Raw genomic sequence first — 17,341 nt, 5'->3', positions numbered from 1 at the left:
AATAATTGCAAAGAAATTCGAAATTTATTGAACATCTCCCTTGGTAAGTTATTCCAATCCCTAACACCCCTTCGTATAAACGAATATTTGCCCCAATTTGTCCTCTTGAATTCCAACTTTATCTTCATATTGTGATCTTTCCTACTTTTAAAGACACCACTCAAACTTATTCGTCTACTGATGTCCTCCCACGGCATCTCTCCACTGACAGCTCGGAACATACCACTTAATTGGAATAATAACAATAAGTTAATTTATTAATTTGACCACCTAATCAATACAATAAGTCTTGTCTTTATTGATTTACATTGACATGTTAACTAAAATGTTACATGTTATCACATGTAACATACTACTTAGTCGAGCAGCTCATCTCCTTTCTCCCAAGTCTTACCAGCCCAAACTTGTCCTTGTACTTCCTCTCTATTAGTTCCCCACACCCCATCATCATCTGCAAACAGCATTATTTCCAGCTCCCTGTCTCCTTATTTTACCTTTGCCTCCTTCACAGTTTCAACCATAACCATAACAGTGGTGCCAGCACATTTCCCTGTGGTAGCAGTAGCAGCGATTGGGAATTAGAAGTTGAGCCAATTTCCACCTTCCTCGAAACTACTGAAATGCTGCTGTGCGAGCATGTGCCCATTGATGCGAAGAGGTGATAGTCAGATGGTGCCAGGTCAGGGGAGTACAGCGGGTGCAACAGAATGCCCCATCCAAGCAATTTCAAGGTGTCTTTCACTGGTTTTGCTGTGTGAGATGGCGCATTTTCCTGTAACAGATCACTTTGCCATATCTTCTGGCCCATTCCGGTCATCTTTTGATCCATGTGTGATTAAAATTAATCATTTGTTGGCATTAGCGTTTTCCCTGCAATTGTTCGTCTTCACACTTTTGTGGTCTACCAGAGCACGCACTGGCTTTCATTTGGAAATCACCACATTTAAATTGTCAAAATCATGTATCACATGTTCTAATCATTGGTGCATGTTCACCATATGTTTCTACCAGCAAAAGATGACTTTCCACAGCCCTTTTCTTTTGATTAAATAAGAAACGCAATGCGTGCTGCAAATGTTCTTTTTTCAGGCACAATTGTGGACATGATCACTGAATGATGCAACACAGATGCTAGTGTTCGGAGGACTCAACTTGTGTGTGTTCGTAAGTGAATGTCAGACGAACAAACTGATGCATGTGTCAAATTCATATAATGTAATGTATATGTTTGTACGTATGTACCTATGCTTATTTCTCACATTTTGGCTAAAGATGACACTAAACAGCGTTGAAACTAGTTCCAAGTAAAATTAACCATTATAATATTTATTTGTATTGAAAAGGTGGACCCCTTAAGTTAGCTCTCTTATGTTCTCAGTTCAATACGGATATAAGATGAAATTCTTAACTTTAAATGTGTCGAATTCATACGTTGCATACTGTTCGCTGGTACCTGATTATTTACCTTTCAGTTTGAGATATAGGCTGATGATGCTCTTGATTGAAGAGCGAAACATGTCCCTACAGTTTTAATTCTGTTTTAAAATTCTCTTTATGTATTGAAAAGGTGGAACAAATAAACTTTCATATTTATTTGACTTAGTGAAACCAGAAAAGACTTATGCATACACCTGGTACATCAAAACAGAAAATAGCTACAAAATGGTAAGTTTTTTTAAGCTCTTTGAGCAAATTTCGACAGAGAGGTAAAGGTTGACAGTTTACCAACTTATTTGCGATAATAATAGTTTTTTGAGATTTTGATTCAGTATTATACAGTAAAACTTTCACCAAAGAAACAATATTACATGTACATAACAATTAAATAGATGTACGATGTGATTATACAATTGAAAATCATTCAGTATTTGACTACACAGTATGAAACTAACAGACACTAGAAAGAGACTGCCAGACTTACAGATGGGCAGGGTTAGCAGGTTAATCATACCTCAGTGTCCACAATCTTGGTGCATGTATTTCTGCTAATAATTAAATCAAATAAAGGGAAAAATTTGCTGATAAGACAACAGGGCTTGTACAATGTGTTTTTTAAAAATAATACATATAATTCCTAGTTTCAGCCTCTAAAATGGAATAAAAATGTAATGTTGTCTCCACAAAGTGTGTGGGGTGGGGGGCAGTCGCCGCTTCTCTGTCATAGTACAGTTTCATTCCAGAAAACCACTCTGTTCTCCCCACAGGTGTGACGACACTACTACAACAACTATGTGGAGAGGCAGTTTAAGGTGTGCAAAATTCAAAGACCTCCGAGATGTCCTGATGATTTATGGAAGCTCATATAATTCTATTTTTAACTAACTTGTTTCTTTTCCAGGTATAATTCTTTTATATGTTTTCTTTTTCACGTAGTTTTAAAATTTATTGACATAAATGTCTTATGCTTGGGGATCATCTGAAAATTTGCATTATGGAAGTTAGCATCACAAAATGTGTGATGGAAGTGTAACTCTAGCAGCCGTGCAGGATGTGTCTTATGGCTGCTGGTCTTCTGAAATTAACAGCCATTAACAGAGAGATCATTTGATTTTCACAGAGAAAAGTGGTTCTTTTTATTCATAAGTTGGTTTTGACAGATTGAAGAAACTAACAGTTATAAATTAGACTGATTAAGGTACAGCCCTTGAGTTCGCCGTGCGGTTAGCGTCACGTAACTGTGAGTTTGCGTTCGGGAGTTGGTGAGTTCGAGCTCCACTGTCGGCAGCCCTGAAGATTTTTCCCATGGTTTCCCATTTTCATACCAAGCAAATGCAGGGTCTGTACCATAATTAATGCATAGCTGCTTCCTTCCCAGTCCTAGCCCTTTCCCATCCTCGTGTCACCTTTGATGTGTCAGTGTAATGTTAAACAAGTAGCAAAAAGAAAAAATACTATACCTTCAGGAAAGCCAGCGCATATCATTTCAGGTGTGAGTATTTCCTTCCCCAGGATTTGCCGACATTCCTCTTTTGAAACTATGGGTACCTGTACTGCTTGAAGGTGGTCCGTCAACTTACCATCTTCTTTGTTGAATCCCCAGCCGAGTACGGTCATCTGTAACCAGTTTATACATTTTCTTGTAATGGTCTGTATTGACTCTAAATAAACTTGGATTTAGAGGTATTTTCCACCTTTCAATACTTGTTTATTTTCTTATACTCATCCCAACTAACACTTAACGTATACATCTATCTTAGAAGATGTTTCATCTCTTTTTGGAGATATCTTCAGATAAAAGCATACAAAAAAAAATTACACTGACAATTAAAAATCGACAGTTTTATAACTTCAGGCAAGCAATTTTGTGTTGGAAACATCTTAGGGATATGAGCTACGAATTTTATGTAAGTAATATATAATGAGGTGAATGGATCACTGAAAATGGCAATTAAAATAAATCAGTAGCTTCAAGAATTCAGAAAACGGAAATTGCTTTTCAACACACAAAGAAAGTTGATAACAAAAGATGCTTGTCCTGGAACAGTAAAATTCATCATTACTTAACAGCGATTAAATCTGAAGCTCTCTATGCTTCAGAATTCCTTTCAATATACATGATAAAATTAGAAATTAAAAAAAAGGAATGAGAAAGATCTCACGGCCAAGAATTAAAAATGGAATACATTATGCCAAACCCAACTCAGAAATATACTTTTAAAATATCTAAACTTACTGATACAATGAGACTGTTTGAATTAAATTTATAAGCCATTTGGAAAGAATGAATACCAACAGACTTACTTATCAAATACAGAAATTTGTGCAAATCAAACGTAAAAGATCAAAATAATATAAGCAAGTAGAGAAAGGCCTCACTGAATTAGGATCACCAAATCTGCAGAATAAAAATGTAATCAGGAAAATTGTTCACGCAAGGGGATTTGAGTAAGATGAGAAGAAACCAACAGAAATTCCAACAATCGATGAAAATGAAGAACTATTGGGCAAGGAGGAAAGCTCAATAAATGTTGAATCTGTGTGGTCCTGAGTGACCCACTCGCACAGAAGAAGAATAAAGTATGAGAATACACTCCTTATTTATTCCTAAAAGTTACAATCCTTTTATTAATCATTGTTATCCCGTCGATCATATGAGCAGTTTGCCTTTTTCTACCACTACGAGTGCAAATGTGAGGCAACATATTGTTTCACTGAAGAGCCACTACAAGCACTAAAGTGAATCAATGCAGAGTTTCACTAAAGCCTTTATAACTACTTTCCATGTGAACATTAAAAAAAAAAAAAAACACCTGAGGGTATTGAATCAAGAAACACATTAAAGAAAGAATTATGTAAATAAGTTAATTTGGCAAGGATTTGAATCAAAAAGAAAACGAGTAAAGAAACAAGTGATTATAAGCTGTTTTTCCGGAACTGCATTTAGGCCGGAAGTGATTTTCGAAATTTTTTTTAAGTTTGATAGAGCTATCTAAGACTCGCAATTTGAAACCTTTCTCGGCCCTTTAGCCCTTCACCTTTTGGCACATTTGAAGAAATTGCTTAACTTCATGTTTTTCATAGTATGGGGACCCTTACTTTGTGCGCTAAGAAATGTTTCCAACATTAAATAACATTCAACATTAAAGCAACTTTAAAATCCTTAAAAATTTGTGAACACTGATAATATGCTTGATGTTTATGTTTGCTTCTTCTTCTTCTTCTCCTCCTCCTCCTTCTCCTCCTCCTCCTCCTCTTTCCAGATGTAAAGTGCTTTTGTTCATGGTAATGTATGGTGATATAGTAAGTTCAGACTTAATTGGACGCTTCTAATACGTGATTTGTATCTGTTTGAATTCTAATGGAACTGTCTAATTTCCATTGACAGGGGAAAATCCTCTACACCTTCGTTGAATTTTGGTATAACGTGTTGTGTTATCAGTCGATAATTATTATACTGAGGAGTCTGAGAAAAGAGAAAAGGGAGTTGTATTAAGTCGAAGAAACCTTGCTGAAATGATATTGGGGTTATTGGAATTTATTTTTGTCATATTTTGTATATTTTTAGCTGAAGATGTCTCCAAAAAGAGACAAAACTTGTCCTAAAGTGCCCTATACCCATAGGAACATAGCTCAACAAACTTGGTTCCTGAAGTTGTTTATGTTGTTTCCCTACACAGACGTTCACCCAGCACGAAGAACTCTTTCTCACACGTGTCACGGATATGAGCATTTTCAAAGTTGCAGCTATTGTTATTGTGCTTGACAAGTTGGGTTGTTTTAGGAAGAAGAGGAAGAAAAGAACACATGGTGTAAAGACTGATTATGGGAAAGAGAAAAGTGGTTGCATATTAATCTTTTAAACATGCTCAAAAATACATTCAAAATTTCCTGCGAATGCCAATTGTGGAATACAGAAACAAGTTAGAAAGCAGACAGATTAGATTGTTGTTGTTCAAGTCATCAGTCCGTATACTGGTTTGATGCAGCTTCCATGCCACCCTATCTTGTGCTAACCTTTTCATTTCTACGTAACAATTGCTCCCTACATCTGCTCTAATCTGCTTGTCATATTCATACCTTGGTCTACCCCTACCGTTCTTACCACCTACACTTCCTTCAAAAACCAACTGAACAATTCCTGTGTCCCATCATTCTATTGCTTCTTCTCGTCAAATTTAGCCAATTACATTCTAGTATATTTGAAAATGCTTGAGAAAGATCACGAAAAAAGAATTGGAATTTCTCCACCTACAGATAGCCCTACAACTTATTCCTCCTCAGTTGAAGCTATAGGTGACAGCAAGGGTATTCTTGACACACCTATATCCCCCGCTCCTCCACCTCCTCAGGGGCAAGAGCAAGGAAGAACGCATCATCAATATTACACCAGACACAAGACTGTGAAAGAATGACAGGAGTTACTGTTCCAAAGGAAAGCAAGCTTAATAAGAATTGACAACTAGGAATTAGTTATATTTTCATCTGCATTAATAATAAGAGTCACATTGTGATATCTGGATTTCTTCATTTCGATAATTACTTATAAATTTATATAATTTTTAATTTATAAATTGACCTTTTTTCATGAATTATTAAGAAAAGAATATTATTCATTTAGGACATATTCTCTATGGAATATTGTACAAGTGTTTCCTTGATGACTGCTTTCAATTGTAGAAATAATTTATATATTTTCTCTTGAGTTTTTTGTTTGTTTTAATGTTGTCAATCTTATGTTGATTTTAAGGACACTTCCTCTTAAGCATTACTTTGTCAATTTATATATTTTTCATCTAAACAGTGTTATGTGGCTGAAGATGTTGATAATATACAAAACATGTACCACTTTTAACAATTAAATTGCCTTAGGCAATCATTGTATTGACTAGGTGGAAAATAATAAATACTTAATTGTGAATAAATTTAGCCAAATCAATCTCCTCTCACCAATTCGATTCAGTATCTCTTCATTCATGATTCAATCTATCCATCTCACCTTCAGCATTCTTCCGTAACACCAGATTTCAAAAGCTTCTATTCTCTTTCTTTCTGAGCTAGTTATCATCCATGTTTCACTTCCATACAATGCCATGCTCAACACAAAAGTCTTCAAAAACATTCTTCTAATTCCTATATCAATGTTTGAAGTGAGCAAATTTCTTTTCTTAAGAAAGCTCTTCCTTGCTTGTGCTAGTCTGCATTTTATGTCCTCTTTACTTCTGCCATTGTTAGTTATTTTACTACCCAAGTAACAATATTCATCTACTTCCTTTAAGACTTCATTTCCTAATCTAATATTTCCTGAATCACCTGCCTTTGTTCGACTGCACTCCATTACTTTTGTTTTGGACTTATTTATTTTCATCTTGTACTACTTACCCAAGACTTCGTCCATACCATTCAGCAGCTTCTCGAGATCTTCTGCAGTCTCAGATAAAATAACAATATCATCGGCAAATCTCAAGGTTTTGATTTCCTCTCCTTGGATTGTGATTCCCTTTCCAAATTCCTCTTTAGATTTCCTTTACTGCCTATTCTATGTAAACATTTAAAAGAAGGGGGGACAAACTGCAGCCTTGCCTCACTCCTATCTGGAGTGCCGCTTCTTTTTCAAAGCCCTTGATTCTTATTACTGTAGACTGATTTTTACACAGATTGTAGATAATTCTTCGTTCTCAGTATCTGATCCCAATCACCTTCAGAATCTTAAATAGCTTGGTCCAATCAACATTATGGAATGCCTTTTCTAGGTTTACGAATGCCATGTATGTGGGCAGATTAGATTATGTGAGTTATTTTAATACCCGGGGAAAAGTTGCCTGGCAGGACTGAATGGTATCCTCAATATAAAATGAACAATATGAAACATAATATACCGAATTTTTAAATCCTTGTTAGAATCAATTTAATAAATACTAATATTTAAATGCAACAAGTTATTATTATCTGTGATTCCAGTAGTTGACTTTCTTTGTACTGGCTGTCATCATCCAGCTCCCTTTCCTCAGTGACTGGAACATCAATGTTGGATTGTGAGTTTCGTATTTCCTCTTGGTCGGTGAGAAATGAAAGAAGACCAAAGTACCAAAATTTTGTGAAGAATCCGTTTTACTTTTCGACTCTTTAACTTTTCTAATTGCCCTACGGAAACTTTGTTTCAACAAAGTAACTCTTGCAGTTAAAAGCGCTAAATCTGCCTCGGGTATCTTCTCTTGGATCATTCTCGGTAGCTCCTGTAATGCCTCCTCCCGCTTCACTTGCCTTCACTTTCCAAAGACAAGGAAAGCCTCTGGAAGACTGTAAAATTTGTTAAGAAAGTAGTCGTAGTGTCCGTCATCGCGACTACTGTACTTATGAACCGCTCGTTGTCAATGCCTGGTCTCATATTATCAACTCAGTTGGTCAAAACCGGTTTGTACAGTTGAAATGAAGACCATGTTCACACCCTCCACTACCCACGCGCGAACAGCGTTCATTGCTGGCAACTTCACAAACCAAGTTTCGTAACTCGACAGAAATCCATGTTCGCCATGAATGTGGTTCGTGAGACAACACACACAAGCGATCTTGGTTTGTGAACTTTGAAAAAGACAGAAGTACTGCATCTAATCCACCTGCCATATTTTAAACTAACAGAGAATTTAACTGCTTGAACCTGGGCAGTTAAGTTAAATGAGAGTTTAACAGATTATTAGTCTTAACCAATGTTGATTAAAAAGTACTCTGTTAAACTATTTTAACATGCAGTTAAATGTTAACTGTTGTTGAATAAAGTGGGCCTTCGATGTATTTAGTTTGATTAAAGTGTCCCAATATGGGTGTGAAACAAACAAACAAACAAACAAACAAACAAACAAATTCTTTTTGCTAGTGGCTTTACATCGTGCCTACACAAATAGGTCTTATGGCGATGGTGGGATAGGAAAAGACTAGAAGTTGGAAGGAAGCAGCAGTGACCTTAATTACGGTACAGACCCAGCATTTGCCTGGTGTGAAAATGGGAAACCTCAGAAGACCATCTTCAGGGCTGCCGACAGTGGGATTCGAACCCACTATCTCCCGGATGCAAGCTCAAAAATGTCAAAAACATATCAGATGTAAGGCTTTTCAGGCGTTTGCTCTATTAACCAGCGTTTCGTCTTAGGTCTGACACTAGACTCATCAGAGTGGGATGTGTCAGACCCTACCCACTGACGCTGGGGTGTTTGTAGGTGAACTTATCAGAAGCCCTTATAAGAGGCACAGTCTGATAACTGCATACAGGAGATAAACTGGTTAATAGAGCAAACGCCTGAAAAGCCTTACATCTGATATGTTTTTGACATTTTTGACATGCTCTATTGGTGAAAAATATCTAATTCCCTCCATGGGAATTTAGAATTTTCCATGCGAGCTCAAAGCCGCGCACCTGTGACCGCACGGCCAACTCGCCTGGTGAACACAAACAAAGCTAATGGTACACATTAATTTATCACTCTGAAGTTTTTAAGGGCGTTGCTATTAGCTTGTCAGCATATATGATAGATTGGGATATTAGTGTAATCATTATTTTACTACATACCATTGTCCCAGCGTAGATCCTGTAGTTTGAGTCGGGTAATTTTGCTGGAATTATAATTCTGCTCATCTCCGAGAAAGACTTGTGGACCTTGATGAGAGCTATATCGTTCTGGAAGTGGTAGTCCCCAGCATTCTCATTGTACTTCTCATGAATGATAACCTTGACTACTTTGAACAGGAAACCTCCCTCCTGTAACTTTGATGTAGCAGCTCGTATCTGCAGACACAGAAAACTCTGTTATAACTCAGTAAAACAAGACGACGATGATAATGCTTGTTGTTTAAAGGGGCCTAACATCTAGGTCATCACACCTAATGGTACGAGATGAGACAAAAAGTAATGACAATTACAATTCCAAAGTGCATCCACTGACCAGAATTCAAAACATGATGATGAAGAATGAATGAATAGGAATTTAAAATAATCAGCAGATTCAACTTGCAATATTCAAAGTTAAAAATAATTCCAAAATCAGTCCACTGACTACAATTCAGAAAGACGATGATGAACAATGATTACGAGCTTAAAATATTCAGTATATCTGACTCGCAATGCGCCACCTTATCATAAAATAACTTAAAACTGTACAAGGGATGTTCCCAAAGCGAAATCCTTAATTGATGATGCTTGTTGTCTAACGGGGTCCAAAATCCAGGTCACCGGCCCCTCATAATGATACTAATCGCTGGTAGAGCAGAACCACGGTGTTCTTCATATAGCAGTACTAATCACAAGTAACATAGACTCATGGTGTTCCTCACATAGTAGTAGTAATCAAAGGGAATGTACTACTCACAGGTGATGGACTGAGTGGTTCAGATGGTTGAAGCGCTGGCCTTCTGACCCCAACTTAGCAGGTTCAATCCTGGCTCAGTCCGGTGGTATTTGAAGGTGATCAAATACGTCAGCCTCGTATCGGTAGATTTACTGGCAGATAAAAGAATGTGGGACTAAATTCTGGTACCTCGGCATCTTCAAAAACGATAAGAGGTAGTTAGTGGGACATAAATCCAATAACATTATTATTTACTCACAGGTAACGCAGACCTTTTGTGTTCCTCACATAATGGCACCACTCATAGGTAACGCTGACGCATGGTGTTCCACACATAGTGGTACTATTCACTAGAGCTTCCCAGAACCGTGATGTTCCTCACATACTGGTACTAATCATAGGCAACGCAGACCCATGGTGTCATTCATAAAGGGGTAGTAATCACAGACAACGTGCAGCCCCGTGGTGTTTCTCACATAGTGGTGCTAATCACAGGCAATGCCCAGACTTGTGTGTTTCTCACGTAATGGTACTAATCATAGGCAACACTGACCTATGATGTCGCTCATATAGCGGTACTAATCACAGACAACTCCCAGACCCATGATGATTCTCACATAGGGATACTAATTACAGGCAGTGCCCAGACCTCTGGTGTTTCTCACATAATGGTACTAATCATAGGCAACACAGACCCATGGTGTCGCTCACATAGCGGTACTGATCCCGGGCAACGTAAACCTGTGGTGTTCTGCATATAGTGGTACTACTCACGGGTACTGTAAATCCACAGCAAACCACTCGCGATGATACTAATCACAGGCCCATGGTGTTCCTCCCATAGTGGTATTAATCGCAAGTAGAGTTGACCCATGATGTTTCTCGCGTGATGGTACTAATCACAGGTAATCTCATGGTTCAAGATCCATCATTCATTGGTCACCCCTTTTAGTCACCTCTTATGACAGGCAGGGGATACTGTGGCTGTATTCTTCATCTGTGTCCCCCGCCACAGTAAAATATTGATTTTTTTTTTAATTTGTTCAATTCTTAGAAGAAAATATTCAATACATTTCTGATGTAAACTTCTTAAAACTAAATGGTTTGTACACTTATAATGCCAAAAAGAGAGAGATGTTCCACCTATTCAATACACTAATAAATTATTGCACAAATTAATGTTGCATCATGTTTAATATGTTTTGGGACCTGTTTCGACATATATCCCTGTCATCATCAGCCGATACAAAAATGGTAAGAAGTCATCACACAAAAAACATTAAAGGGTATTGTAACACTTATGACACTTTCTTGAAGAATTAATAATTGAAGTTCATTTAGCACTTTTCAGTGAAGATAATTTTTGTAGATATCTTAGGTTCTTGAGCACTCTTGCTGTAGATCTTGAGGTTAAAAAAAGGATGCAGCATAAATCACAATTGTTGCTATGCAAGGAATAAACTTGTTGCTAGGTCACAAATAATATGATTTTGTTTTTGGTAGAACTTCCTAATGGTGAGGTGACTAGGGATAAGACCAACATATCACAATAATTCCAAAGGCACTTTGAAACTTTGCTGAACTGTTATGAAAATGTCACCCCATTAGACGATGAACCTTATGATTTTGGCAGCACAAATACCACTAATCTGAGATGGTTGGAAGTAGAGACAGCAATATCTAAGCTGAAAAACAACACATCAACTGGATCAGATGAATTAAGTGTTGAGATGATCAAAACACTAGGAGAGGTAGGACAACAGTGGATGTACAGGGAACTAAATAGAATCTGGAAAGAGAATCTAATACCCAATGACTGGAAGCAAGGAGTCATCATCCCATTGTAGAAAAAAAAGGTGATAGAAAGAAATGTACCAACTACAGAGGTATAACTCTGCTGTCACATGGCCTCAAAATCTATGAATCCATCCTTGAGAGCAGGATTAGAAAATATGTTGAACCTACACTCGAGGAGGAACAACATGGATTTAGACCTCATAGATCAACTATAGACCTCATTTTTGCCACCAGAATGCTCTATGAGAAGTATTGGGAGAAAGGTAAAACACTTATAACTGTTTTTCTGGACATCGAGAAAGCATATGACTGTGTACCACGCAGGCATACATGGGAATGTTTGAGACATAAGAAAGTGCCCGATGACATCATAGCACGAGTACAACGATTATATGATGAAACCAAGTGTTATGTCCAGGTCGAGGATGGAAGGTCAGGTTGGTTTGAAACGAAGAGTGGAGTCCAGCAAGGAAGTTGTCTTTCACCACTTCTCTTCATAATCATAATGGATGAAGTTTTAAAAGTGGTTAAGCAAAAGGATCCAACAACTAATGCCCTGGTTTTTGCTGATGATGTAATGGTATGGGGTGAGACAGAAGCGAAAGTACAAACGAGACTAGATCTCTGGCATGAAGCTTTTACACTCTTTGGTCTCAAAATCAGCAAAACGAAGACAGTTGGCTTGGTGATGAGTAGAAACTCTCCAACTGCTCATCTAAGAATTGGAGATGAGGAGATGGATATTGTAGACAACTTCCAGTATTTAGGTAGTGTTCTGTCATCAGACAATACCATACATCAAGAGATTAGTAACAGAATATAGAAAGCTTCCAAATTCTATCACGCTGTACGTCAAATACTTTGGGATGAAACATTTCCGTTAGTTTCCAAGATCAGCTTGTACAAAATATATCTAGTACCTACTGTATACTGACGTATGGCCTGGAAGCAGTAACACTTACTGGACCAACAAAGAGTCGTCTTCAGGCAACAGTAATGAAGTTTCTCCGTTCTTGTCTACAAAAAACAAAAACGGATAAAATAAGGAATGTGGATATCCGACAACAGCTTGGATTGGAAAGAAGCTTGCTGGAGACTCTAGAAGTGAAGAGATTGCAATGGTATGGTCACATGAAAAGAATGAACCCTCACAGGACTCCTTGAACATACTTTGACCACAATGTTCCTGGGAAGAGACCAAGAGGAAGACCTCGTGATGTTTGGGAAAAACAGATAATGAAGGACCTTGAAATTAGAGATGCGAACTGGTGTCGCATATATGAGCAGCATCTGTGGATGGATAGAACAAACTGGAGGAGGCTTGTACACAACTGCACCCGGCTTGCTGGAGTGAAGAAATGATGTTGATGATGATGATGATGTTTTTGGTACTTCTAAAGATGGGTAGTATATATATATAAAAACTCCTAGAATATATTGTAGGATATGAACCTATCAGTACTGATATGAATATTTTATGAGATCTAAAGAAAAATAAAATGAATTAAAAATAAGAAATAAAAAACAGTGAAAAAATGGTAAGATAAGTAATACTATGAGGCTCACCTTTATTTAGCCTTGCCATGAAGTACAAGAGGAAGTAAGAACAGAAACTGAACATAGGTAGGGGATAGGAGGGGGTTAGGGAGTAAGGGGAGTAGTTTAAGGTGGATCAAGTGGGTGTTGTGGTAAGGGCAAGTGGCGCAAGAAGTTTTTGTGTATAACATGGAAGATCGATCACCTACTTGTCAACTTGAAGCTTTTGAAAACTAAGATAAGGAAGTAAAAAAAAAAAAGGATGTTTGGTTTTTCAGACAAATCATTAAGGTTTTGGTTAGGATTAAAATATTGATCAAGGTGTTTTAAACAATTTTCAGTGATAATTGTTTAGGATACTGATAATTTTAATATCTTGGTCAAATGTAGTGAAATGATGTTTTACGTCTTGCATGTGTTGCCCTATTGCTGAAAATTTATTGTATTTTATCGTGTTAACGTGTTCTGAATATCTAATTTTGTCCAATGTAAGAAGAATCACAGGTATTGCATTTAAAACGGTATACGCCAGATCTTGAAAATATATTAGTTCTGTTTAAAGATTTGGAGTTATAAATCACTTCCATGTTTCTATTGTTAGTTCGAAATGAAATTTTGGAGTTATGTTTTTTGAAGATATTGACAATGCAGTAGACGTTTTCATTGAAAGTGAAGGTAAAGTAAGCTGCTGGTTTAGGACTGTCATTTGATAGCATTGTATTTGTTCAGTGTTTTAAATTTATTGATTATTCGTTCAATAAAAAATCTGCTGTAACCATTAAATTTAGCGATGGAACGTATGATATTAAGTTCTTTATTTAAATTATCTTTAGATAAAGGTATTTTGAAAGCGTGGTTAACCATACTGTTGTAAGTGGCACACTTATGTGATTGTGGGTGTGAGGAATCTTGTCTTATGGTAGTAGCTGTTTGTGTGGGTTTCCTGTAAATCATTTAAGATAAGGAATAAGGTAATCTGCTAATTGTTATATCTATAAAATTGATTAATCTGTTGGATTCAGTTTCAAGGGTAAATTTAATATGAGGATCAATCTTGTTGAGATTATTAAGAGTAGAGGATGCATTAATAATCCTATCATTTAGAATTACCAATGTGTCATCCACATATCTTGCCCAAAAAGTATATTCTTGAAATTATTGTTGTTATCAATAAAAGTGTGTTCCAGAAAATCTAAGTATATCTCTGCCAAGATCCCCGATGCCAGTGACCCCATTGCAAAGCCATCTTGTTGGTATATTATATTGTCAAATGTGAAAAAATTGTTATTGACTACCAAGTTTAAGACAGTCATGAAATCAAGAATCTCAAATTTACTCTGGTGACTGTATGTATTCAGGTTTCTTTCAATAATGGGAAATCATTTTTTGGTATTAATGCTAGAGTACATATTGACAATATCAAAAGAATGTAAAGAGTGGTGTGACTGAATTTCAAAGTTGTTCAGTTTTTCAATTAGCTGAATAGTACTTTTAATAGACTTTTTTGATAAAAACTTATGATTATTCTTTAGGAATTTCTGAATGAATTGGGCTAATTGTATAGCGGGTTGGGTCTGTAATTAATGATCGGGTGAATGGGGACATCAGCCTTGTGGATCTTAGGGAAAGCTTTTGCAGTTGGCAGAGCCCAATTCATGTTCAATAACTTTGTTTTCTCATGATCTGTAAATAGGAAAGAGGTGTTCTTTAATGTTTGCTTCAGAAGATGCTGAATCTGTTGAGTTGGGTCTTTCTTAATTATTGAAAAAGAATTATTGCAGAAAAAGTTTTTGGTTTTTTAAATGTATTCAATTTTATCCATAACAATGGTTGTGTTACCCTTATCAGCTTTTATAATGATGAGATTATTAACAACGGTTGTGTTACCCTTATCAGCTTTTGTAACGATGAGTTGGCCATACAGTTAGGATCGTGCTGCTGTGAGCTTGCATCTGGGAGACAGTGGATTCAATCCCCACTGTCGACAGTACTGAAGAATGGTTTTCCGTGGTTTCCCATTTTCACACCAGGTAAATGCTGGGGCTGTACGTTAATTAAGGCCATGGCTTCCTTCCCACTCCTAGGCCTTTCCTGTCCCATCATCACCATAAGACCTATCTGTGTCGGTGCGACATAAAGCCAATTATAAATGGAAAAATGTACACTCATTACGAGTAGTGAGACTATGCTATGTTTTGACTCCATATGGGTCATGGGTCATCTTGAGCTGGTATATGTGGAAACAAGACAACTTAAAGTATCCAAAGTGAAAAATGTTGATTGAGAAAAATGATAGATAGAAAAGTTCAGTGTGGCACATTAGAAGTTTTAAAAACAGTTTTTACAGTCTTGATGAAAATCTAAAATGAGAACAAAGAAGGAGTGATGAACATTATGGTTATCTAGTTGGCTATAATCCAATACTGATTCAAATAATTAAAATTCACTCAGGTGGAGGAGTTTCTTGTGGTGTTCATGGACCTTTTTCTTCAAGCAGAGTGTATGGTAAAATGTGGTCGGGAATACAGAAACAAGGCATTGTTTTACTCAGCGCCTATCCAGCAGTGGCGACTCCTGAATTCTGGTTTAGGGGATATAACCAAAAAAAAACTTTTAAACATCAATGCAAACAGACTGTCCGTCCAAAGACATTTTTCAAGAGAAAACAACTCAAGGCCAACAGAAAAGTTTATTTAAGATCTCACATTCACTAATCCAATGGTCTGTTTCATAAATATTTCTGTTGAAATGACGAATGACAACTTATGTTGTGTAGTTACATCCAGAGTTAGATGCGGCTGTCCTTCATTTATAAATCTGCTTTTCTCCGTAAAAGAAAGTATATTAAATGGTTCACTTAATAATCGTTCAATTACACAATTCAGTTTGGATTGCATGGAAGAAACGTGTGACTCTCGTGCTCCTACATTCATGCCTGTTGAACTGCTCTCTGATCGGTGTGATACCTTTTCAAAATCCCATCATTCCCGCATTTTCTATGTTTGATATTTTCACTACAAGCACAGGAAACTGAAATGAAATGGCGTATGGCTTTAGTGCCAGGAGTGTCCGAGGACATGTTCAGGTTGCCAGGGGCAGGTCTTTTGATTTGACGTCCTTTGGCGACCTGCGTGTCATGATGAGGATGAGATGATGATGAAGATGACACATATACCCAGTCCCCGTGCCAGTGAAATTAACCAATAATGGTTAAAATTCCTGACCCTGCTGGGAATCAAACCTGGGACCCCTGTGACCAAAGGCCAGCATGCTAACCATTTAGCCATGGAGCTGGACAGGAAACTGAATCATTTATATTACTAGAACACACATTTGTCAAATATCATCATTTATAGCACAAGAAAAGAACCACTCACAAGCAAGAACTCCAGTATTTGACAAAATCTATATATATAAAGAATTTTGTCTGTACATTGCTCAGAATTTGAAAATAATGGTATTTCTGTATTAGTCATGTCCACAGTAACAAGGAAATGCATTTTTTACTTTTCTGTAATTTCTGTCTCTGTCTATCTATCTGTCTGTACGTATGTACATGCATCACGAGAAAACGGTTGAAGATAATTTAATGAAAATTGGTATCTTAAGTCGAGGGATGAGCCACTACAATCTAGGCCATAAATAATTTTATTCACGCTGAGTGAAATGGTAGTTTAGGTGAAGGCCTAAAATTTAATTTTCAAATGTTTATATTTTTAGTGGTCGTATTGATAAATACAACATAACTAAAGTTATGCAGAATTAAATATCTGATTGTTTACATCTTATACAATTTTACTGCAACGGCTATGATAACAGAGATATTCATGAATTTGTATTTTTGTTGCTAAGTCCATACCAATGCCGAGCCAGGAGAAAATGGGTTAACAGAATTTAATGAAAATAGTTATATAGAGTCAGGGAATAAGAAACTACAGTTTAGGAAGCTGTAAACAATTTTATTCACCCTGGATGAAATGGTAGTTTAGGGGAAGGTGCCTAAAATTTAATTTTTAAATACCTATGTTATTGGTCCTATCAAAAAGTACTACATAACAAAAGTTATAGAGAATACAGTTTCCAATCATTTATGTTTTATTCGGTTTAACCGTACCGACTATGATAAGAGTGGTATTTCAGCGTCGGAAGAAAACTAAATGTGAAGGTCTATAATATCAAAAGTGCATAGCATTGAACAACAATAACATTACATTGACCATTGTTTGTTGTGA

General features: G+C 36.7%; 1 protein-coding gene across 1 annotated transcript in view; it reads right to left on the bottom strand.

The window, feature by feature from the left end:
* LOC136885527 (trypsin-7) overlaps window positions 1–17,341 on the bottom strand; it is a 101,004-nt gene that overhangs the window by 18,501 nt on the left and 65,162 nt on the right. Inside the window, exons 5-6 of the mRNA XM_067158125.2 lie at window positions 9,002–9,217; window positions 2,898–3,054 (exon numbers count right to left, since the gene is read on the bottom strand). Of these exons, the coding sequence (XP_067014226.1) occupies window positions 2,898–3,054; window positions 9,002–9,217 (373 nt within the window). The remainder of the gene's footprint in view (window positions 1–2,897; window positions 3,055–9,001; window positions 9,218–17,341) is intronic.

Source organism: Anabrus simplex, chromosome 14 (genome assembly GCF_040414725.1).
Source record: "Anabrus simplex isolate iqAnaSimp1 chromosome 14, ASM4041472v1, whole genome shotgun sequence".
NCBI classification, from domain to species: domain Eukaryota; kingdom Metazoa; phylum Arthropoda; class Insecta; order Orthoptera; family Tettigoniidae; genus Anabrus; species Anabrus simplex.
Note: the sequence above shows the minus strand (reverse complement) of the source record. Positions and strands in the feature narration are given on the sequence as shown.